Below are 25,000 nucleotides of genomic sequence, written 5' to 3'. Positions count from 1 at the left end.
CACGGATTGAAATTGGAGCCGGTTCGACAGGAAGCTCTTGAAAACGCAGTGCACCCAGGTAAATAAGGAACAAGATGAATACGGAAGTTAAACGAGCATCCCACACCCGAAAGGTACCCCACATAGGCCTTCCCCGAAACCCCCCAGTCACTAACGTAAACAAAGTAGAAAAAGCACCAATTTCTGTACCGGTTCCGGAAGAGCGAAGAAAAAGGGGATGTTTTGTTAATGGGAACAAGGAACTGTTTATAGCTGTCGCGATATAAATAACTATACTCATCCGAGCCGCAGGAACATGTACATACGAAATACGAGAATTTCCACCTTGTTGAAGATCTGGTGGTGCTACCCGAAGACTTAAATGAATAGCCATCGCTGTTAAGAACAACCGAGATCCAATGAGAATTTGCGCGTAGCTTTTTGTCTTTGACATAAAAAATAAGGTTGTAATAACGAAACTGACATTTTATTTTCCTTGCCTTGCAAGTGGAACAAGAAAGACTATATAGTTATTTTGATTCTATAAACAATCAAAGGATTTCGCATGCTTTCCATGGAATGACAGAATTCCCCTTGCTTAGTTTTCGCTCCACTTGTGCGTGGCACTCCTTGCTTGCAGAGCGGCATATCGGGAAAAGAAGGATTGACTTTCTATACGGGCCCGTCCCCTCTTACCCCTAACTAACAATTATGCTGCTCTCGCCTTTTTGTAATCTTATCTTTCAAAAATGCACTACTAATTTTTACGGCCTCCTTAGTCACCCTATCCACTCTCGTCCTGTTTTCGGGTTCCCTTTCTGGGGATGAGGATATTTCGATGATTTCTCCCTCCGTAGGTGGAAAACGCGTGGGTGAGTAGAGTCTGTGCTTTGCTTTTGGGGGCACCGGCAAGAAGCTTCTCGGCCACCCTACTCTGACTTGATTAGCTACTAGTAACTAGGATCATTCAAACAGTCAGTCAGCAATGCGTACTTCTTTCCTAGTTGAGTGGATCTGCGTAGCAGAGCCCAATCTTCTACCACAAGCTCTGACCTGACTTGTTGTACTTGATTCACCCACGTAAATAGACAACTTGGATAATAAAAGTCATCCCATAAAAGAGAAGTGAGTCCGCATGTCGGCAAATGATTTGGAATTGAAACTGGCTACAGAGGGAACCGAAGCCCTAACTCCCCATTCTTTCTATCTTACATCGCCATCGAGCCCTGGCTGTAGAGTCACTGGTTTCTAATCGCAATGGATTTATGTTTTCTTTGGCTTTTCCATTCGCTTCGTTCAACCCTGATCTGGACAGATAACTCGGCTTCTATTAGCTGAGAATGGTTTTGTCAAGGAAAGGTTTCGCTATACAACAACAGTGAACTCACTTCTGATCAAATTGGATTGGATGAATCGGTAATCTTTCTCTATCTTGTGAGAGAGAGTCACTTGCTGTGTTGAGAGCGGGCGGGTGACATGCATTAAGCGAAATCAGTTGTTATGTTTTTGATCTTATTTGCGTGAGAAGACCCTTGACTGAGGAGACGTGTTTGGCTTGGATGATGCCGCTATGCTCCTATTCACTTTCAGAGACCGCTCTGAGTTTGCCGGTTTTGCGGTAACCCTTTCACTAAGAACATTTTAGCCATTAACGAAATGCCACTATTCCACAATGCTTCTTTGATTTATGTGTAGAAGCGGTAGTAGTGAAGAAAATGGAGGGAGAAGAAAGAAAGCGATGTGACACGAGAATAGATCACATCCGCCAGCCAGCCATGCCATTAGATAGATCCGCTCTGAGTCTTCTGCAGGATGAGATCCGCTTGGTCTTGTGATAGGGGCTTGAGGAGGAAGAAGAGGGGATTTCTTAAAAAAAAGAATGAATCTCCTTATTTATAGGGAACAGGACGTGTGACTTCCTCAAACGAAACGAATGTGGCTTCCGTGATAAGGCAAATCCTTCGTTCGGTACAATCAACATATTGAATCTACGCTCGCCCGGCTCGGTGCTGAATGAACTCCTTCATTGATTCCGGGCTGCTCGTAGGGGGACTGTGAAAGCAAGCGTATGAGATCAAAATGTGAGTCGAGTGCGATGGGTAAAAAGGGGAAGCAGGAAAGGGTTCTGATGTGAATTCTTCTGGTTTGAATATCTATCTCAGCCCTTGCTTGAAAACCTCAAAATTGACTTGCATCTTCCCTTATCACACTACACTTTCTCTTCCTTATTCCATTTCACTGAGCTAAGCAACACTTTTTCACGTATTCACCCGAGATATTATAGAAATTGGTCATATTGATCTGTCGTCTTGTTCTCGATAGGAACTTGCTGCTGTCTTGGTTGGTTTGAGAGCAGGCACTGTCTATATATCCAAAACCGGAGGAGAGTTTGGGTTTGGATCACAGACGATCGGAGATTTTGGATTGAGATGGATGGTTGTGATTGAAGTTACGAGTCGGGTAATGCTAAGTTGAATCGGCTGATCCGTTTCATCCTCTTTCGGCAAAGGAAGTTGGACTTTAGTTAGCTAAAAAAAGTACCAGCAGCCTGTCTGTGCCCTTTGAGTCTATAGCCGCCAAATCTAAAGATTCCTTAAGTTGTCGTACGGCTTCTTTTTCTTCTTTTGTCAATGATCGGTGACAATGAATGCTACGAATGTTCGCTTCCACTAATGTCGTATAAGAATTGTGAGGTGCCCATAGCTTCCCGGAAAGAAGAAGAGTCATTGTCGTTTCCTGACCGATATGAATGCACATATTTACCCTCGCCTCGGGAAATACCACCAGTAGAGTCTGCAGAAGGTGTCGTTCAGGAGAGATGCTGGGCTCTAGATATGCGAGTGAGATACCCGCCCTCGGTCATGACCTGGGTTGAAGAAGGAATCTATGTTCTTGGAAGCAAAGAAAGAACTCCGGTATTCCGACCTTATCTTTTTGCTCAAAGAATGAATCAAACCCCTTGTCGAAGCCCTTTATGATATATAACCCTAGATCGAGTCAGATTTGGGGCGGCTGAACCCACTTAAGCTGAAGCCTTAGTAGATGTCGACGGAAAGGTGAGAAGAGCTGATCGAACCTACCAAGCAACGGTTAGTTGTGCGGTGTACATACAGGCTGGTTTCGCCATTAGCGATGAATTGGATTTATTAGTAAGGGAATGAATGAAGCGGACCAGAAAGAAGATGGATTTTGGAATAGAAAGAATTCCTCTTCTAGGTTTCTGCTTCAAGTAGTAAGCAAAGGATCCTACCTGCTAATGGTTGAAGACCTTGGCGGCCTCTAGTTCTTCTATCTAGTTTTTTAGCCTAGCGCGAACGAATAAGATTAAACAAATGGTTTCTTTGGCAACGGTTTTTTCTAGTTGATTTGTCCTTATATATATTAGCCGTAGTGTAGTTTAATAAACTGCTCATAGCTCTTATCATTCCTTTATCCATGCATAGACTGGGAATATATTAGCTCTTAGCTCTGGCACTTTCTTCTTCTTTATTTGCCCTTGCATTCAATAGCCTATTTGAAGTTAACAAAAGCTTTATTAGCTAGCTCTATGAAATACGTATATCTTCTTGGCTATCTAGGCTATCTCTACAGGCTTTTTCAATCTATAAGCAGACCTTTGTATACACCCTTGTAACTGAACTAGCTATTCACAAAGAAAGGTCTATACCGTACATATACCAACTACGCACCCCTTGTATACTTCTTTTTCCTTCTCCCGTGCTTCAAGTTCTGCCCCGGCTCACTCCTCTTTCCAGCAATCTATGTGCGAAGCACTCGTTCAAAGTAAGTTGAGATTCAAAGCGTTCCCGTAAGCTAGTAAGTCAATCAAAGCTATAACTCTATTTGTTAGTTTCAGGAAACTGGTACATATTTCAAATAATATATATATATATTATTTGGTATTTACCAATTTTAGACTAAGCATAAATTCATTTGGAAAGAAAAGGGAAATCCCCTGAAATAAAGGATTTTTACTACGTTACCCTCAAAAAGAAGAGGAAGACAAACTAGCCAAGAGACAGAAAAAGGTAGAGACCAACCACCGAAACAAGGGAGTAAGGGCTAGGGGGATATGGGCCAAGAAAGGTCCGATGTATCGGTCAGCTATACCAAATCCTTCACTCAAAAATGCATCACACCCTTTGTAGGTTCAAGCTGAAGTGAAGCATGATCACCTACTGCAAACTCCAAATATCGTGGTCGGCGTACCTGGTCCTGAACTACTTTTAATCTAGAATAAGTGGAATATTCTCGGCACTCTCCTTCATCTTCTATGGCCCCGTCGGTCGGTACGTGCCAACCCCAACAAATCGGGGTACGACAAAGGTTCCCGTAGAGTGCTTCGAAAGGTGCCATTCTGATGCTAGAGTGATAGCAGTTGTTGTAAGCAAACTCGGCTAATGTATCTCTATGCCTATTTAGTAGGCCTGCTCATTGATGCTCTTCGGGCCGATTGTATGGGATGTGTTCTAGTGTACAGTGGGAGATGCAAGGATATCGATTGATGTTTGATTTGTTGGCCATGGAGTTGGGAGCATATGATGTAGTCCTAGGAGTAGACTGGATGAGGAAATTCCCTATTATTTCAATAAGTCTTTCCGTTGGTTGTAACTAATCACGTACCCGCTGCTGCGGAATTCCTTTTACCTAACCAGGATTGCAGTAAAGATAAACAATGTTGGGCCTGCCTGCTTGTTCAGCACCACCCATTCCCATGGGAATATATGGGTTTTTCAGTCCAGTGGTAGGATCATTTTCCTTGGAAGGTAATTTTCCCAACCAATAAGTATTGGGCTCCCAAGTAAACAAAGCGAAGGATCAAGTAACCAACATGTTGCAGAGCAGCCAAGTAAACCCATAAATGACTCAAGTAATCCAAGGGCAGAGCAACGTAATCCAACAGAGGGGCTACGTGATCCAACAGAAGAGCTACGTAAACAAGGAACACATGAACCTGCTTAGGATCCACTCCACCTGCCAAGTGGACCAATCACAAGAGCTCGGGCCGAGAAATTCAATGAAGTAATCCATATGCTGATACAGCAAGCCAAGCATTGGAGTCGGTATTCCAAGTTTCTTGAATAACCTAGCTGTCTGAAACTCACCAATGGGATTCTGTGTAATCCTCGGGTCTACATGGTGTAGGTAAAGGGCAAAAAAAAAGTCGCTAATTAGTGGCACTGAAGTATGCACCCGGCGTGTAAACTTCTTCTTTTTATTTACCAATGTCGCTATCCGACTGATCATCCTTTGAGACCACGGAGAACATCAGAGAGAAAGATATGTCACCTAAAAAAAATTGACACCCTGACTTATATGAGTCGGCTAGAAACTCAAGGCCTGGCCTTTTGTGGGAGAATGCTGAGTCCTTCCCAAAATCGCCTGGATCAACGAAAGATCTGGATAATGCTAGGTTGTGATACTGATGTCTGATTTTACTCATATACATCCGATAGTGAAGGCCATGAAGTTTGAATAGCCTCACTTAACCCTGGTTCGGTAACCTTTCTAGCGCCCAGGTATCCATGACCTGTAGATAGAGGCCCACTTTCCATTGGATACTCCGAATAAAAGAAGAAGTAGTTACCTAATCATGGGTCTATACGTAAGATCTCCTTGCGTAGAGGTTAAGGCCAGATGGATTACTAAAATGTAGTTTGACTAACGTTTCCTCATCGACTGCGAGAGTTTGTGGTGTGTGTTCTTGGACCAAAGAAACCAAACAAGCATACCTTTCCTTTAATGGAGTATCTTGGGTATGGTACTCCCTCTTTATTAGCTCGATGTTCAATCATCATTCCTTCACGGGGATCTTGACCGGATGTAAGTCAAGATTGCTATTATCTTTTTAAAGAACATAAACTTTAAAGCTTCTAGTCTGTCCCAACTCTTTCGAGCCGCTCTCCCAGTCAACGTTCAAAGGCATCACCATATCTTAGCACTTTTGAGCTTGAGAAATGCTTTTCTGGCCTCTTCTCCACACCTTTCTTTAACAACTCAGTTAAAGGCTTGCTGATAGCTCCATACCCCGATACAAACCTCTTGTAATAACCCCTGCAACCCTCGGAGTTCTCTGACATTGGCTGGTTCTAGCCAAGCTGTCATGCCCTCTACCTTGTTTGTATCAGTAGATACCCCAATTTCATAAATAATGTATTTCCTTTATGAAATTTGGCTCACCCACAAAAAGTTTGTTCTGCCGGAACACTTCCTCTAGCAACTTGAGATGCTCCACCATGGTAGAACTGTACACTAGAATGTCATCGAAAAAGACCAATACCCCTTTCCAACATATCTATTTAAAAACACTATTCATGAGTTGTTGAAAGGTTGCCGGGGCATCACCTTGAATTCAAAAAGCCGGTCCTTCAGGCTGTTTTGTAGATATCCTCTTCCTTTCATTCTTATTTGGTGATAACCAGCCCTCAAATCTATCTTAGTTCACACCTCATCCAAAAGTGCCGGTCTTCTATGATAGGAATGGGGTATTTGCAAAACATAGTTGCTGCATTTAGTTTTCGATAGTCGAAACACATTCTCTAGGTTCCATCTTTCTTCAACACCAGAGCTTCTTTGGGGCTTGTACTGGGCCTGATTACAGCATTTTGCAATAGCTCCTCTAATATCCTTTCAATCTCTGTTTTCTGGGTGATAGCATTTCGTCGGAATACAAATGGTGGCCCACGTTTAGAAAACTTTTTTAGGGTATTCTATTTCAACAGAATAGATCAAACTTTTTATATATTCTATTTCATCTATATAAACTAAACGGCCCACTCAACTTTCTTAATTCATCCAGGAAGTCCTTCCAGGTTTTGGAGGTTACACGGTTTAAGGCCCGGATCGCATAGTTGACTTGATCGCGCCTTTTCCCATATAAAATAAGATCTGCTGCCCGGGAGATGTCTTCATCATCATCCAGGCTAATTCCTCGGCTATTTAGAAGCTCCCTGGCTTTAGATTCCAATATATTGTCCCTTTCTTTCGCTGTCTCTATTCTATTGGTGGACGGTCGTAACTCTAATATAGGGCTTTGAAGCATAAAAATCAGCTGCAATCTAGTTTTTTCACAAAGGCTGGTTGAGGCTCAGACTCAACCATCTGTGCTTTGCAGATGATCTTTTTTTCCAGCGGTGGTGATCTCAATTCTATCCAAGAGCTTACTAGTATCATGACTCATTTTAACAGAGTGTTTGGGCTTTCAGTTAATGCCAAAAAAGTAAGATCTTCTTCAGTGGTATTTCCTTTTCTTTGAAACAAACTATTTTTGACTGTGTCTTTAATGAAGGGATTTTACCAATGAAATACTTATACCCTCCATTCATTTCCTTTTCTTTCCAGGCTAGCTCCCTCTGTAGCCGGTGGTTGATGTAGATGAGTATGGGAAGACAATGGTAGTTTCATTCTAGGTCCCACTAATTGTTGAATAGTTGGTTTGAGTTTTTTTGGATCCATGCAAGCCATTTCCAGTTGAAGTCATAAGGTACCATCCTGTTCCAGCCAGGAAGACAGCTCTATCTCACAAGTTAGCTGGATCTTTTATTTAAGCCAAAGGCTAGAAAACCTATTTCAAATGAGTTTGGGCTCCGTTAAGTTATCCTCATTTCCTGAGATAAGCGCAGTTCAACAAAACTAAAAGCTAGATATATCATTGTAAAGTAGAGCTAGACTGCATGATTGGATTGTATAGAAGGATAAGAAGGATTTAAAAATTCCTTATTTTTTTCTTAAAACGAAAGAAGAAAGAGAGTGGGATGGGATGAAAGTAAACGCAAAGAGCTGATTCGATCAAAGAACCTCGCAGCTTTAGTGCAACAAGCCAATCGAAAGCACTCATCTTTATCGACGAAATGCTTTTTTGTCTCTTCCTCACTAAACGCCCGCTTCCTGGCTCCTCCCTCTTTGCCTAGCAGTTAAGTAGATAGTAGGTCCCCTGGCCCCGCAACCAAGAGTCACTCATCGAAAGCTGACCAGGAAGACAATAACTGCTATTTCAAGAAAGCATGGTTGGAGTTCTTTTATTAACGAAGGGAAGAGGACGGTCTTACTTTTCAGAGATACCTGACTTATTAGTGGACTGGTCATGTCATAGCGGAAGGTCAGAGGTGGGAAACAAGGAAACAGAGGAAATGCTTACTGGGACATAGCCTTCGGTACGAGTTGAAGGGAAGAGGTTTGATTGCTAATAAAATGAGTGGAGGAGCTGCTCGGTCAAAGGCATTCTCTAAAGTAGCAAAGGCAAGACGGAAAAGCAGGAATGAAGGTTGCTAGGTACCGCTCCGTGGTAACATCTATCGATTCCGCTATCGGGAAAGTCTGGCAGGGGAAATATCTGGCTGAGGAATTAGAGGAACTTTGGTAGCACTCGGGGACGGAATCAATCAAAGAACTTAAGAAATTGCCCATACCGACAGCAGCTCCCGCTTTAGAAAAAACCCTATCTCATCAGGCGGGTATACCTGACCCTTTTTTAGCTAGTTTCAGGAAAGCGGTAAGTTAAGTAAGTCAAGCCCTTCTAAGCGAAGAATAGCGGAGAGAAATGGTAACGTAATAAGGGAAAGGGAGCTAGCTGCTTCCATATCGCCCCCAAAAAAGAACCAAAAAGTTCCAGAGGCATCTTCCATTCATTTCGATTTAGGTCTTTCTGCACCATATTTAGATCTTCCCTTTCTACGATCCGGAATTCCCAGCAAATCCTTGACTCCTCGAATACAATGGGATTTCACACCTGGCGAATCTTTCACTCTACCTCCTCTGACTAAGACTATAGAATGTTCCTGCGAATTATGACCTTCGCCTGGAATGTGAGCAAATATATCATGTCGATTGCTCAGCCGTTTTTCTTCTCTACCATGATGAATCAATTGATTTTTTGTAGGCATCCCTCTTTCCTATGTCCTTCCCCCCTTTGCCCTTTCAAAAGTGGTTACTCCCGATCCGAAGCACCCCTTTTCCATTCATAGAGAGATCCAATCATCAAAATCAATAAAAAGGCCATCATGGACCAAGGTCCAAACAGATCAATCTTGTTAGGAGGTACTGCCCAAGGAAAAGAAAAGGTGAATTCCGGATCAGGGATAACAAATAAAATAGGAACCGGATAAAATCGTATATCGAAACGACTTCTGGCATCACCGGAGGGATCGGAACCACATTCGTAAGCCGACAATTTTTCTGGATAGGTCGAACTATTGGAAGCAAATGGAAAAGGAACACCGAGTGGAATCAAAGAAACTAGCAGACTGATCACTAAATAGATACAAATAGGTGCAAATTCCAACATCACCAAAGCCCACTTCGTTCTCTCGCTCTCCTCGCGGCGCTCCTTGCTCGCGGAGCGGCATACCGAGAAAAAGACGCTCAGATGTGGATTCGAACCATTGAAGGATTTCAAGGGCAATGCCCCTTGCTCTTCCCACTGAAACAAGAAAAAAAGGATTTGCAGTCCAACAAGAAAACGGATGCGCTAACGCGCAACGGCTTCCGCGCTAGTTGCGCAATCTGTTGCTTGTTTTTCTCTAACCAGCTGAGCTACCAGAACCACTTGCCTAAAGTCTCTTTTCTTCATCTATGAGCATCCTACCTGCAGTGGAGGAGCTTGCTCAAGAACCGACAGCCGGCCAGGGACTGGACGGCCCTCGTTCGGGAAGGTCTTCTTCGCTATAGACGCCACCAAGAACAAGAAAGGGGCGCTCCGCTCCTAGTCACTAAGCAGCTATTCTGTCCGACGGCGGACTCCATCAATCTGAGGTTCTTTCTCTCACATAATTTCGCCCGCCCGTTCTACTTCCGTGCCGGAGGAAATGGGATTCGAACCCATGATACAATCTTCTTGTATGTCAATTTAGCAAACCAATGCCTTAAGCCACTCAGCCATACCTCCAAGTTGTTGATCGGAATTGGATGTGCCGGGTTGGTTGCCCGAAGATCCACTGCGTAAGCCGTAGCGCGCGTACTCTTCTTTACTGAGCGAGAAAGACTCTATCCAGATCTATGGATCTCCCCAGCGTCCAAGTGAGACCCCATCCAAACCAAATCCGCCACTCGTTGGGCGAGGCCTTGCTTTCTATGAACACCTCACCACTGAATGAGAAACTTAGCCTCCGACCCGACCAAGAGAGAAGACAGGGTCAAGCCGATGCCGCCCTTCCTCACCTGCCTGAATGGAATGAATATCTCCTTCGTCTAGTCCAGAAGGGAAAAAGCCCGGTGGGGAACAGGACCGTGACTCTTCTAAACCATTACATGACGGAGAAGTCCATTTTCGTCATGATCGATCCACGTCCTACCATAGTGCCCAGAGAACCTGCTTCTAGAAGATTCTATAGTGATCCACTGGAATCGGCCTCGGGTGACGCCTCCCTAGTCGTCGAAAGATTTCACCCTCGCTCGATCGTTAAGGTGGGGTGAAAACTGCAATTAATGCTCTATCTCCGTCATAGAATATGGGATACTCACTTTCAATGGCCTCGCATCCCCAGAGCCTCAGACTGGCCTGCCCTTCCAATCGGGGTTATAACGGGTGCGGTATCAGCAACACCAGCCAATCGTGTTGGTACGGTGGGTTCCCCATACCCACTATTCGGAAAAAAGCTTGCCATAGCAGCTCAAACCTCCGATCGGGAAATGGGAGTTCTAACCGGTCCTAACCCCAATTCCAAACAAATTGATTGGACCGAGGTTCGTGCAGGGAGAGAATAGAAACTAATAATGATGGAGCAAGAAAACGGATGCGCTAACGCGCAACGGCTTTCGCGCTAGTTGCTCAATCCGTTGCTTGTTTGGTTCGAGGTTGAGCTCACCCGCCGCCCTACGCCAGTAGTCTTCCTAACTTCTATTCCCTTTTTTTGCTCTAAGGTAAGGTCCTTCAAGAACAGCATTGCGGTCGCAACGAGGCTCTGGGTGAATATTGTCCGCCCGTATGAGCCGGGCTGTGAATATTTATAGGTCGGGGTCTTTACTGAAAAACCACAATACTACACTACAACAATTTGAAGAAATCCGGAAGTGACTCGAATTTGAATTCACTAGTCGTGTTGAGTTTTTTTTATTTCAATATAAAAAATCTGCCAATCCCGATATTCCCACATTTCATTCTGGTCCAGTGTCCATTCCTGAATGAAAGAAATGAGCTTTGCCCCTTCACTCACTTCTGAATGACTCCTTTAGCACTCTCTTTTTTATATCAAAAAATAGAAACAGTTTACCTTTATCATACCTTCCAAGCAAGAGTGTTTTATTGCAAGATTAAGTTATTACTGAACAAAGAGAAATTATCATTATAAAGGATGAGAGAAATTCGGAAGCACTTTTTTCTTATTCTAGCAGACGGAATTGTATTGGTCTAATTTAGGACTTTCCAATCAGTTTTTATCTTACCTAATTCTATCTACGCCCAGGGGGTAGGTACGTCGCAAGCTCTGGGCAGCTATCTTATTCCAAAGAATCTCGCTCCCTAAAAGGTTGCCGATACCATACCTCTATTGAACCCTACTGGATCCAATTGTTTAAGTGTTTAGTCGAGAGGAACCACATTGACACCATGCTTGTGCTAAGCCACAACTCCATCAAACTAATCTAGATTTCTTCCTGTTTACGAATAATGGGGCATCTGCCTAACCCTATCAAATCTCTCTGCAACTACTTCTCTCTGTTCTCAGCAGCCCGAAGGATTTTTCTAGTCTCAAAGTCCTATTAGAACTCCCGCGCTTGCTCCTTTGGAGGCAAATGATCCGAATTTCGGTAAGATAATACAAGAATCGTATTTGGTTGGGTTCTAACTCTGTTGTTCAGTCTGGCGCGGGTGTGATACCGGTGAAGAAGCGAGTAGTTGACAGTCAGGGAAGTAGATTCCTTTAAGGAGAGAAATTCATTGGTTTACCCGTTAGGCGGAGCTTCTTTACACGCCGGTAGCGGAACAACCCAGGCAGCTTAACGTGCTCTTGGCACAAAGGTAATAGAATGGGAGTCTGACGACACCCGGTACTCGGGATCTCCTGCTTGAAGAAGCAAGGAATTTCAATTACTCAGCCGTTGAATAAAATAAACTAGATACCCATGTTTCCAATATTTACTTCTCTTTACTTGCAGGACCTGGCCTAAGCATAAAGTATATTTGCTGCACAAGCTCAAGTGGAGGAGGAAGCAGGGGTGGCGAACAAAATGTTGGTATGGAAGATCTCTTGCTCCCCCTGAAGGGTTCTTAGATTACCAAGTAAGGGAGGGAGGTAGGTACCATGGTTTCCTTCTTTTATTGAATACCAGTAACGCGAGTAAACATTTAAGTGAGAAGTTAGGTAAGCGTTGCCAATGGCCAAAGCCTTTACTCTTTACTTCTTGACTATAGTAATAGTCAATAATGTCACTAGATTTCGGCATAAATACTAGCCAGGTACCATTTCCCAAACTTGATTTCCTTTTTATGCACCTGTTTATGCACCCGAGTCATTGTTCATGAACTAAGACGGCTTAGCCGCCTTTCTTTGGGCCGTATGAAGGAAGTACTTCAACAAACGGGTAGGTTGCCAACCCAACATTATAGGCGGGAAGTTCTCCTTTCTCCAAGTATGCTCATTAGACCGATAGGTGAGTAGCTAGTATAGTAGTAGCCAATACTCAAAAACGATAGTAGAAGGGTCGGTGGATGGCCCTTGCCTATTGAAAGTATGGTGTCTCATAAATGCTTTGTTAATGCCTCTTATTCGTAGGATCGGTCCAAAGCGCGGCTGAGTTGACGTTGATAGACTTGTGCGTGCTCTGCCGCTCGTAACCTTTTTTTCTCCCATCGATCGAATCGAGGAGGTCAAGTTTCGAGAGCAGAGCCTCTCGCTTTTGATTATTAGTCATATCATCGTCGAGCAGAACACGCAGGGAAGTAATGTCAAACCTGAAAAAGAATTTGGCACGAGAGATTTAATATAGGGAGGAATGAGTCGGGCATCAAGTAAACTAAGGCATCAAGGAAAGTAAGACTTGAGGATGGAAGGGAGGAAGGAACCAATAAGCCACCGTCAGTGTACCAGTCATTGGGACAGGTGCCGTGTGTTCGGTCTACCTGCCTTTAGTACGACCCGGATATAAAGATGCTGACTTTTCTTAAAGGTTAGGCCAAATGATTCTAAGCTTGAGGACCCATTCTATCCGGGCCTAAATGCTGGAGTTTCAGAATTCACTCTACTTCTTACTGACTTTCGCCGAATATATCATATGTGCTTAACACATTGACGTCGGCGGCTAAGCTTTCTTCTAATGGTAAGCTGGGGATCTAATAGTCCACTTCACCCTATCAAACTTGACCTCGATATAGGTTGCTTTTTGATGACTAGTTAATAGAATAGACGGTATCTATTATTTTCTACCTCCTCTACCTAGATCTCCGTTTCCTAAGGAGGGAGAGAAGAAGGTTCTCCGGGACGGAAGACATCTCTCACTCGTACATATATGGATGGGTTTTCTACCTCAGAAAGGGATGAAACTGAGTAGCAGAGATTGCTAAAATAGCAAAGGGGATCCAGATTATTTCAGAACTCCAACTGAATGATGCTATACTCGAATCTGATTCTGCTGCAGCTTGACAAGGACCTGTGAAAATGCTGATATCTCAAATCCCTATCTTATTAAAATGGGGTAGCTTTACTGAAGTACTGCAAGAAAAGTATGGAAAAAAGCATAGTCGGTACTTCTTAATGCGGTACGTAAGCTGGTTATCCTGACTAACAATCATGCCTTGCTTGGATTTAGGGATTAGGAATTCTTATTGGGAAAGAGATTGGATTGGCATTCAAGTAGGAGTAGATCCTATTGGTCCAAAGTAGGCATTCTTGTATCAATTAAAGTAGCTATCTTCATGAAATAAGCGCTAAGATTCTAGTTCAAAGATAGGAGCATTAAGCTCTAAATCCAGTCAGTCCAGCTGGAAGTTTCACTAACTACTTAGGGAACTAGGGACCAGACTAGAGTTATGATTGGTGTATTCCATTCCTACCGTAATTGAGACTTGCCCTCGCTCGCGGGTGATTCCTTATAGCTTGATCCATGTGATGGCTGTTCTCTGCAATGAACCACAACATGTCCATGGACTTCACAGAGAATTGAGTGAATGCACTAAAAACCAAGAAATGACATAGCGAGAATTGAGCAGCTCGAAAAGCTCGGACTTCGTATACAGAAAGTAGAACTAAAAGCAGATCAGTAGAGATTGAATCGAGCATAGAAATAAGAGAGTTTTTCTTTGCTTAGCACTGTTTGGTTCGTCTTTCTTTACAAGTCAATCTATGCATAATTCTATTTCTTGCAGCGTTGAACCCGCTTTTGAAATACAGATCAGGGGGCGGTATTCTTATTCGTTGGCTCGCCACTTATGAAACAAAACTTGATATTTCTTATTATTTTCTTAGGAGCTGAGCTCCGCATGCGGTTCGATTAAGATGCGACAAAACCTTATCCATTAGTCTTGGCGATGCCAGGGATGGAGGGAGTCATCAGTTGCACAAGCTTATTGCTAAAGCCAAGACAGCACATAATAGCTTCTAAGTAATGCCATTGTACCTGCTTTCATCATGCCCAACTCAAAAACCATTTATCCCATACTTCTTCTTTTCTTGTTCCTTCGTATGAATAACAGGAATCCCGGTTCGGATGGTTGACCAACATTATGATTGTGTATGAACTAGGGCTTTGGCTCAACACCTGCTGTCTTTCTTGCCCATCCTTTTGTGGTATCGAAGCTGTTCATTGAGATCCATAGGTTCACGTTACAACCCACCAATAGTCGATTCCAGAGCGGAAGGCGAAAAAGATAGGACGGGGACCCTTCGGAAGAAGGTATATGCCCGTAGTATCTAGAAAATATTCATGGTTGCAAGAGCGAGGTTAGTCATCCTTACCATCACCATCAAATACCGGTACTCACTTTTTCTACAAGCTTGATTTACGAAATCGACCTTCCGCGGGAAGGAAGTTCCGTATACCATCAATGGAGTCAAACCGCTAGAGGGTCACATATATCTAAATACTAGTTCCGATCATACCAGTACTTACTTCCGTGGAGATACGAGAAAGGGGGAGAAGATGCGATTATGTATCATAAATACTAAGGCCAGACAGACTAAAAGGGGCTTTTGGATACGAAGAAGGTTTTCACGTCTTGCTTTGGGTGGTATGCTTCCTCACTGTTGCTATTCTGCCCTTTCCCGGTAGTCAACCACCAACGAACGCAAGGAGATCTGGACCTGCATGTAATGTTTTTTTTTGCCAATACTCTAAAGCAGTTTCCTTACATCAACATGGGATTGCAAAAGGGAGGGAATTGAAAAAGGCGACTCCTCCTTAGTAGGAATAGTAGCTGAGGCTGCTTCAACTCATAACGAAGCTATTCCAGCACATAAGTCCGGGATGATCTGAGGTCACTGGTCTCACATGGAAGAGATACGAGCCTCCGCTGGATAAACACCAGAACTGGTATCGGCTTCTTTTGTTCGTAACGAACAAGCAACGGATTGGGGATTGCCAATAGAAAAAGATACAACCAACCAGCAGCTTTTGGAAACCAGGATCACCCCCATTGTAAAGAGAACACGACACCCCTTTCCGTAGGGGCTCGCAAAGGTATTATACTGGATGTGCGCAGAGAGCTAATGAAACTCCATTCCTTTTTCTCTATACTCAAGGATCTGCTATAGCTTGCTTTTCCAAGAGTATTGTATTGACCTGATTCCCCAGGAAAGGGTTGATGGCATCTCAGCGCAAGAAGGTAGAGAAGAATCCCTAGCAAAGATGTGCCGAGAGCGAGAAAGCCTGTCTTCCCCGAGATTATTTATTCCTCTTATTTCTTATATGAATAACTGAAATCAATTCTCACTTGTATTAACTTCATGAGTGAAGAGATAGAGAAACCCTCAATACCGGCACTGCTCCTATCAAAATCAAATAATTGGATTTGTTTCCCCACTTCCTCCACGGGATTCGTACATCGGATGAGGATTCCTACAACGGTACAACGGATCAATCCATTCAAATCAATGAAACCATTAGGTACGCCCCGGGATCTACTCTGTTTTTAGATTTGCTAATGCCGAGATCCGATGCGAAAGCAAAGCGAAGGTTGTTATTCAATAGTTGTTGCCGGTAAAGGAACAGCGGAACGGGTATCTTTAGCAAAGCAATTTTGATTGGTTGAATCGTATTGAGTTCCGGTCTCTTATAGGGTCTTTCTTTGTCCTACTTATAGTATCTTTCCTCCAGCCTATCGAAACTCGTGTTTTTATTAAGCAACAACACATGCACTTTGTTAGAACTAAAGAAAAGGTTATTCAATCCACTAGTGCAACTGAAGTGAAGGAATTACCTATTCTGAACCTCCACAAGAAAGTGCTCATAACCACTGCTTGTGAACAGTTCTCCTCAACTGAAGGCGCACTACTGTTACTATCAGTCTAGTCTCTCGAGGGCACTCTTTTGATCTCGAACAAACTTACTTCTCCGGAAGAGAGATATTCAGAAAACCCGATTTCCAGTCCTGTCTTAAGAACCCGACTCCAAAGAAAGAAAAAATAAAAAGCGGACTAAAAGAGAACAACAAAAGAGAGATCACTTTCGACGATTGAACAACACTTTTATATCCAGATTGGAACTGGACTTGAACCTTCATATCCAGATTTCACTCCACTTTCACTTTCATATCAGGAACGTCGACTTGCACTTTCAATAGTGAATTATTCACTTTCCGGAATTGGCTCATATTCACATAGGCCAAGAAAGACGAATAAGACCTTGAACTCCCTATTTCACGTATAATCGAGAGACTCATAATATCAGTGCCTTGGGTAAATGCCTACCAATGGGAGAAGATTACCGAACTTTTTTCTGTCTTCTTCGCTTCCTAAAATATTTAGGGAACAGGCTGGCTTTCATGTTCATAAGTTCTCTTTGTCACATACATCCATCGCTTTCGTCTTTCTTGGCTTACTCAGGTGATCTAATTAATGGGCAAGCCCCACTCAAAGCAATTCAGTCCCAGAGCTCTTTCTTCTGAATGTGGATTCAATAGCACCGGTCACGAAAGCAAAGGATATTCAATCGACTTGTCGTTTTGTGGGCCTGCTTCTTTCCGTTCTTTCTCTTCTTTTGCAGAGGTGTGTGTTGCGCCACGCATACAAATCATTTTTTAGCCAAAGGGTGACTTTACCACTCGCTTTTGGTTCCAATGGATATGGGTTAGATGGATGGAGTCTTCCTTATTGAAGTGGGCAAGGCAAGCAGCTCCTCTCGAATAGGCTGATCGGTGATACGTGATTTTGGAATAAAAGCTAGACGACTCAGCCCTCTTCTCATCTAAAAGCTCGACCTTTGCCACTACTACTGCTCCCCTAGCCAAGCCATACTTCTCATTCTTTGCTTGAATCCATAAAAAAACAAATTTCGTCGAGTTTCCTTGCATGGGTTCATTGACCTTGAAGTCCATATATAGATTCCCGTAGTTCATCTCAACTTGACCAACCATTGAGAATGGAACAAATAGGGGAGATGGAATTCTTCTATATTGTCTTTCAACCCTTGCTCTTGCCTTGGCTTCGCCTTCCACCTTCAGCTAAGCACCTAACCCGTGGGACGGGACCTTCGGTCTAGCCTTTGTTCGGGTATGGGACCGACCTGGGATTCTTCCATCCGAGTGAGTACCGCCCTTCTAATTTGGTTTGAGTACGGGACCGACCTTCTCTTTTGTTTGTAATTGGGCTTGCCCGAAACAAAGGAACTTTGGTGTGAGAACCCACCCGAGTTGGTAACCCAACGTTTTCACCTACGGTTTCTCCCTCGTCTTCTTTGCCTAGCCTTTAGCTTCTTTCTTGTCTGATCTTAGATTTCACTGTTAGGAAATAGGGCATTACCTGTCACTCCGCCTTTCTAAGAAGGCCTTTCGCTTAGTTGTCCTTTCTACTAGAACTTCCCTTTAGCAGTTCTGGAACATCTATAGTATGCTTTAATGTCGGCAATTTTTCTATATTCTCTTCCTGCTCGTCCATTAGTTCAGTTCCTTTCCTTAGTGAAATCTGCCCCCTGCCATCTTTCGAGAACAACAAGAGGGCATTCTCAAGCAGGCGTATTCTTCTTCACTTCCTAAGAAGGCATTTTCTTGCTAACAAGCCATTCTGGCAAACAAAAGAGCTACTTCTATCAAAGAGGAGCAAAGGCTAAGCGGAACTCCTCCCTTCGTGTCTTCTTCCTTTCCAAGCTTGTTGCAGGGAATCTGGGCTCTTTTTCAGCCCCTAAGGACTGCTACTTTGATGAATGAGGCCTGACGGTCTTAATTCCTAATGCTACTCCTACTGCTATTGCTATTGTTACTGCTTTTGGGAATTGGCATCTTTCTTCATAGGGGCCTAGCCAAGGAAAGCTTTCCCATTAAATGAATGTGCTTGCATACTCTTCGATTCCTGCGGGAAGTGTGGGACTAATTGAATTTCATTTTTGTCTGCTGAGAGAATTATTCTTCCTTACAGCTTGCATTCGATGCATCCACCGTACTAAGAGCTCCTTCTTGAAGAACCGATTCTGTAACAACCCCAAAGGCGAATCTATCTAAATAAACCTAAAACTCCCATTATGATTTGAGATTGCCTTGCCGTTGCGCCCCTTGCCTTTCTTACTGGATTTCCAGTTGATGGGAAAGGCTTGGCAAAGAAGCTTGTGTCGGAGGAGAAGTGGAAAACTAAGCTGTTCGGGCTTAACTTAAACCTGATTGCCCTAGTAGGAGTCATAATAAGGTTGAGGCTTGAAGACAAGTAACTGACATCTCGGATCTTGCCATTGCCAGGAGCATGGATGCCCAAAATGCCCTCAGTCTATGTCTGTCTATATAGGCTTTAAGGAAAAAGGCAAGTAAGCCGTAAGCCACAAATCAAGGCTTTTAAGGACCTTCGACAGCTTATAAATAAGCTAATAACAGATCTTTTGCATCTTTCGAGATGCGAAGAGAAGTAAGAAGGTTTACTATTGGGATAACGAAGATATGACCATATTTCAGATCGATTTTCAACAGACGAGATCGGATAGTAGAATAGAGAGAAGGATTTGCTGCTTTCTTAAAATGATAGAGAGTCAGGAGAGGGTCTATGTTAATAGAGCTCTTTAGATAGGGAGAGGAAAGACGTAACTAGACCGCAGAAAGAATAGAATCTTTTACCGCTACATCCGCTGGAGAAGAAAACTCAGCAAAGGAGATTCCTATCCTTTCTCTAGTTGAAGACTAATCTGGATATTCCCGAAGATGCTTGACTTTGAGTTCTTGGAGTGACAGCTTTCTTTGTAAACAAGGGTCCCTTACTCTATTACTTTTCCACTTCATTGATCTGAAAGAAGTGACAGAAGAAAGCTACGGGCATATACCCCTGCCCCGAGGGAACATGTGCCACCTCAACAGCTATATTCTAAATCGTTAAGCCTCGCAACCCTTTCCTTTGTATCGGACCTTTCCCGCTTTCCTTACTTTCCTTCCTCACTCAAACTTTAAAAAGTCCTTCCATGAATCTAGGGAAGGAAAACCACCTCTGACTTCACCAAGTCTCCCTTTCTTTGGTCGAAGGCTTCAGGTCAAGATCCTATTTCCTATCTATTGAAGATGCAAAGAGAGATGCTTCTTCCTCTTCAAGTTGGAAGTGCAAGAAGAAATGCGGTAAATAGGAGTTCCATCTACCACGCACTCGCCCCACACTCCAGCTAACTTCAGCATCCATACTCAGCTAGGAGGAAGGTGCCAGGGCCACTATGACACACATGTACTTGGTTGACTTCACGTCCCGTCTCACAACCGGGTAAGATCAAATAAACAAACAGCTTGTTTGCCCAATCCCTATTGAGAGGATTTCTTGAGCTTGAACTTCCTTTTGTAGCTCCGCTCACAAGGACTTCTTTTCATCCGCAATGAAGCTTATACCACCACTTGGTCAGTAAGGCCTGATTCAAAAAAAGATCAATCACCCCCTTCCCTACTTCAATGGAAAAGGGGGAATCGCCCTTTCACAGCCGCCCCTCCACAAAATTTATACCTATCCTTTCGCCTAAGATGATCACGAACGAAGACACAGAATTGCGTAGATAGGAGGAGGAAATGAACCAACCCGAAAAAACAAACAAAAGGGAATGAGAGAAATGATCGGAACGATTGAGGAAAGAAAGAGAATGGCGGCCCCTTTCCTTTCGCCCAGGGGGCATCGTCGTTGGGGACAGGCTTTGAGGGTTCTTCCATATCTAGATATAGAGATAGATGATGATAGAGATCTAGATCTTTCTATAGATAGATCCTTTGAGAAATTTCTATTGATCCGCTTTCAAGATCTATGAACAAGAGAGATCCAAAAAATCTCCATGTAAAAAAAAAGAGATGAATAGATAGGGCTGAGCCGATAGCAGGACTGGGTACGATGATGGGGCGAGAGAGGGAAAAAACCCTTCGGGATGGATCGGGAAAAGTGACCTCCGGCTCAGCCCACGACTTCCTTCCCTTCGCATAGCTCAGGTGACTCCCTTCCCCCTTTTTTCCCAGAATGAATTAGCCCGACAAGACGAATCCTACCCTCCTGTCTTTCTTTCTCATTGAATGAACCACTGCCTGGGACGCCCCTATGCCTATGAATTCAATGATTTAAGGGCCCTGGGAGGAAACTTCGGAAAGAAAGCCTACTGGTTGGTCTGGTTGTCCCCCGGCGGTGCCCGGGCGGGCCTCGGTTCAATCTTGCCGATTCTACCTAGACATGGCTCAAAATGAAGGGGTAAGGCCAAGTGTTCTTAAAACAAAACTCGAAGTGCACACTTCGGAGCACAGTCTTCCGTTAGGTCCTTTACGGACGACGAAAGCCCCTTGGCTATACTCTACTCTTCGCCTCCGGCTGTTCTGTTCTTTTCTTTTGGCTCAGCGGAGCTGAGCTGGGTTCCATTACACTCTGTAGGAAATGCATAGACAGTCCACACAGCAAACCGAGGCCCTGCGTGCGCCGTACGTACCGCCTACGAATAATAGGTAGCCCCACCCCAGGCAGAGTTTGTGAGCCGTGTAATAGGCGACCATTTCGCGCGGTTCGGGGGGCACTTGAATAAGCCGCCGGCACCCGGCTGCGTCTTTACCCCTATCCAATTTTCGGGCCTATTCCCCCTTCGTACTACCAAAAAATGAGATTCTTGCCGAATCCGAGTTTGCTGCCCCAACCATTACAAAACTAATACCTATTCTGTTTAGTACTTCAGGTGCTTCTCTAGCGTATAATGTAAATCTCGTAGCGGATCAATTCCAACGAGCCTTTCAAACTAGTACTTTTTGTAATCAACTCTATAGCTTCTTCAATAAACGCTGGTTCTTCGAAAAATAACTCGAAAAACTAGTACAGAAATCTATCAACTTGACTTAGAGGAAGAAGTGGCAGGGGGTAGGTCGGCTGTTTTAAGTCCGGATGGTTCCTCTTGTTGGCATGGCGTTGGTATACCTCGCTATCCTTCAACTCTGGATCCGCCATCCTTCAAAACAACAACTACCAAAACACGAACTCAACGGCTTGGAACCGTAAACCATATACCTTCTCGGTAAAACACATCTCAAACAGATTATTATCGAAATGAATGGATTCTATCGCCTTAAGTAAGAGAAAAGGTTTGTGCTTTCGCCAGAAATTGACTACCTACCCATTGATTGGATTTCTTCTTCTCCCAGATCCAATAGAAGTTTCCAATGAGTCATTGCCAACTGCTTTAGCAGGAATGATCGAAAGCAGCAGGGGTTTAGTGATCAAGCTCTCACTTTAAAGTCCCTGCCAGCAATACCAATCCCATGCTCTTCAATGGTTCTTACGCTCTGAAAAGAATCCTTCTAAGCTTTCCTCCTAAAAAGAACCTACGTTCCATTATAGACATAGAACCTATCGTTGACCTACCCAAAGTCTTCTTTTGGTTCCTAGAACCATGCAGGAAAATCACTTGAGCAGTGACAGGTCAGCATCAATGGTTTTGTGATTAAAAAAATTAGTCAAACAACACTGGCAGATCGGCAATCCGATCGGGACCTTCGCACTTGACCATCGTAAAGGGATCGTTGTTGCTTGGTCGATCAATCCGTCCTTCCACCCCAAAGCTGGTAATCCAGATCAGAGTTCTTTGGATGACATGTAATGGATTTCATCATGAAAAGGGTCATTTTTTTGATGTTGTAAACTTCATATCCAGAGAAATGGATGACTGGCTGAGGGACATATAGATTACTTCAGATCTCCACCTTCCTATGCTATGTATGCCAACCTTGATCTAATATGTGGTCTTAATTAATATACAAGATAGGATAATATTATACAAATGGTTGGTTTTGTTCAATACTTAGGTAGGGCTGACTACACCACCTCAGCAGCTGGGACTGGAATTGCTTACAATGCATCTGGCCACTGACTGAATTCGAAGTAGGGCCAGTGTATAAAGACCGGCTTATCTCTCTTAAGACTTAGTCCACTTTCTACTAGAATCAAATTTTCTAGTTTGCAAGCAGGTGTGCCAGCTGTAAAAAAACTACGGCTTAGGTGGATTTCTTTAGTCAGTCTATAACTCAGGATTTTCTTTATAGGACTCCCACACAAGTAAGTAGCTAGCTAGCTGGTATTGCCAAAGCCAAAAACACAGTTGCATTCGAAAAGGCGAACCGCGCGGACCCGACTTCTTCCTTTTATGCTGAAACTAGGGCTCCCTCTGGGTAATTCTACCCATCCGTTTGGACCACGTACCTAGATCAAGTCAATCATTTTAATCTAAGTTGTCCTCAGCTACAGCAAAAACAAAAGAAAGCAACAAGTTCTCCGTTTCCTGTTCCCAAAGGGTGTGAATGGAATCAATAATTATATATATATATATAAAGTTGACGTAAGTTGTATGCATTCGGTGCCCTCAAGTAGGTACGACTATGGATCATTCTATTCCTTTCCTTTAGGTAGTCCTAAAAAGCAAAACGTAATGGTAGAGGATGAAGGAAACAAAGAATGAAGTCTGCACCTTTGACTACTGATGAACCGTCATTTCGTTCTTTTCTTCTTTGTTCGGCTTTCACAAGCAAGATACCTTGAAGCAGGTGACAGTCTATAGCCCAGGAGAGTACCATTGCTGACATGATACAATTGGCCTTCCTCTTCAGATTTATTTAGAACTTCAAGCGTTCAAGGCAAGGTTGTGCAATCTCTCGTACCTGTGAGAAAAGGGCTTATTTACTACTTTTTATCGATCAATGGTCCACCGGTCCCATCCAATGAGTGGTATCTGAGTATCATAGTATCATAAGAAAGTTCATTTGTACACCCGCTTATCTTTCTATAGAAACTTATCTCTAAATGATTTTTAGATAGGATGTTTCTGGAATTACCCCTGCTACGTAGAATGGGATAGTGTCAACGTCCTTCATTATAGTACCGAAGATGCTCGTAGGCTGGTCGATGGAAAGGATGGCATTTATTCAAAGAGATGGAGATCCTGGTTTAGCAGCGGTTGCCCGTCCTTGGGTTTATGTCGAGCTTTTCGTATTAAGCACTGGGAGCAGAGAAATCCTAGGGTTGCTTTGTCTTCCTCTTCTGTTCTTAAATATAACTGAAAAGCATCATGTTTCTTTAGTTGCCTCAAAGCTCAGGATCTCCCCATGTTTCTTCTGGAGATGTGTCAGTGGCTTTGCAATGATGCCGAAATGGCGAACGAAGTGCCTGTAATAGCCGGCCAAACCTAAGAAGCTGCGGACTTCTTTGACTGATTGCGGAGAAGACCAGTTGGCAATGTTCTTAATTTTGTGGGTTTCAGTGGCAACCCCATGCTGGCTGATAGTATGGCCCAAATAGGATAACTGGCATTGAGCGAAAGAGCACTTTGAGCGTTTGACTTGCCATTGATCCCTTCTTAACAACTCAAGCACTGATTGCAAGTGGATTGTGTGATCTTCAAGAGAGGCACTGTAGACTAAAATGTCATCAAATAACACCAGGGCGCATTTGCGTAGAAGGGGTTTGTTTGAGAGTGGTGTTCATGGCTCCCAAGAAGGTGGCTGGTGCTCCCGCGAGGCCGAAGGACATGACCTTGTACTCGTAGTGCCCTTCCAAAGTCTGGAAGGCTGTTTTGAATTCATCGCCAGCTGCCATACGAATCTGGTGATAACCAGCTCTGAGATCGGGTTTAGAAAACCATGAGGCACCAGACATCCAGGAGTTCTTCGACTATGGGCACTGGATACTTGCTGACGACAGTCATCGCATTTAGACAACGATAATAAATACATAACCGCCAGGAGAAAAAAAATAAGATTTTTGGTCATAGAACCCCTGGTACCAATGTTTATAGAACTGTCCAGAATTGATAAAGAGAAGCAGCTTTGAAGTCATGGAGAATGAAAATAGGACCCTGGCTCGAGCCCATCTAGTGATTAAAGGTAAAGTGCTTCGGCACATTGGTGCAGGGGAATGCATACCTACGCCTTTTAACTACCTTGGGGAGAGCGGACTCGCTGATGACCCTCCTTGGGAAACAAATGAAGTGGGTGGATTGGAGTTCGTCTCCGCCAATTAGAGATACGGTGCTGACCCAGGTTGAGTGAGTGAAGGCTCCGGCTTGACCTACTAGCTGTTTGCTATCAATAAATAACTAGCTGACAATATGCTATGCTTACTCTCCGAGCACTAAAGCTATCGAGAAGTGATGCAACAAAGGTTGTTGAAGGTAAAAACCGTCAAACAGAGAAATCTTAATCGTCAGAACAACGCTGAACCTAAGTTGTACAAGAGTTGGTAAGAAAGTGCAAACGTTGAGTAAGAAATCGCCATAGGGCGGCACAAACAGAAAGAAAGGCTCCTGCCAATCGGAATAGGAATGCGAAATCCCAGTAAAAGGGTGTGCAGTCGAAGATAGGAGGATTCCTTTGATCCATACCGTCATTTGACAGACTTCCTGCTGACTTCGTCAATTGCTCTTTATCGCTTAATAGAAGGGAAATTTCATGAGATAGATGAAAAAATGAATATCAATC

The 25,000-nt window shown here is 43.6% G+C and overlaps 2 protein-coding genes and 1 long non-coding RNA gene across 3 annotated transcripts in view; all 3 read right to left on the bottom strand.

Moving 5' to 3' along the window:
• Nucleotides 1-519, bottom strand: part of LOC123180906 (putative cytochrome c biosynthesis ccmC-like mitochondrial protein) — a 776-nt gene extending 257 nt beyond the window's left edge. The window contains exon 1 of the mRNA XM_044593090.1: nucleotides 1-519. This exon is cut by the window's left edge and continues 257 nt beyond it. Within this exon, the coding sequence (XP_044449025.1) occupies nucleotides 1-433 (433 nt within the window). The 5' untranslated portion in view covers nucleotides 434-519.
• An 8,371-nt stretch (nucleotides 520-8,890) lies between these two features.
• On the bottom strand, nucleotides 8,891-9,376 carry LOC123180905 (NADH-ubiquinone oxidoreductase chain 3-like). The gene has a single exon (XM_044593089.1). The coding sequence runs from the start codon at nucleotides 9,260-9,262 to the stop codon at nucleotides 8,906-8,908; it is 357 nt and encodes a 118-aa protein (XP_044449024.1). The 5' UTR covers nucleotides 9,263-9,376; the 3' UTR covers nucleotides 8,891-8,905.
• Nucleotides 9,377-12,729: 3,353 nt separating this feature from the next.
• The window catches only part of LOC123180904 (uncharacterized), a 17,045-nt gene continuing 4,774 nt past the window's right edge, over nucleotides 12,730-25,000 (bottom strand). Inside the window, exons 2-3 of the long non-coding RNA XR_006491383.1 lie at nucleotides 13,401-13,404; nucleotides 12,730-12,741 (exon numbers count right to left, since the gene is read on the bottom strand). This is a non-coding gene — a long non-coding RNA (uncharacterized lncRNA). The remainder of the gene's footprint in view (nucleotides 12,742-13,400; nucleotides 13,405-25,000) is intronic.

Source organism: Triticum aestivum, chromosome 1D (genome assembly GCF_018294505.1).
Source record: "Triticum aestivum cultivar Chinese Spring chromosome 1D, IWGSC CS RefSeq v2.1, whole genome shotgun sequence".
Taxonomy (NCBI): Eukaryota; Viridiplantae; Streptophyta; class Magnoliopsida; order Poales; family Poaceae; genus Triticum; species Triticum aestivum.
Note: the sequence above shows the minus strand (reverse complement) of the source record. Positions and strands in the feature narration are given on the sequence as shown.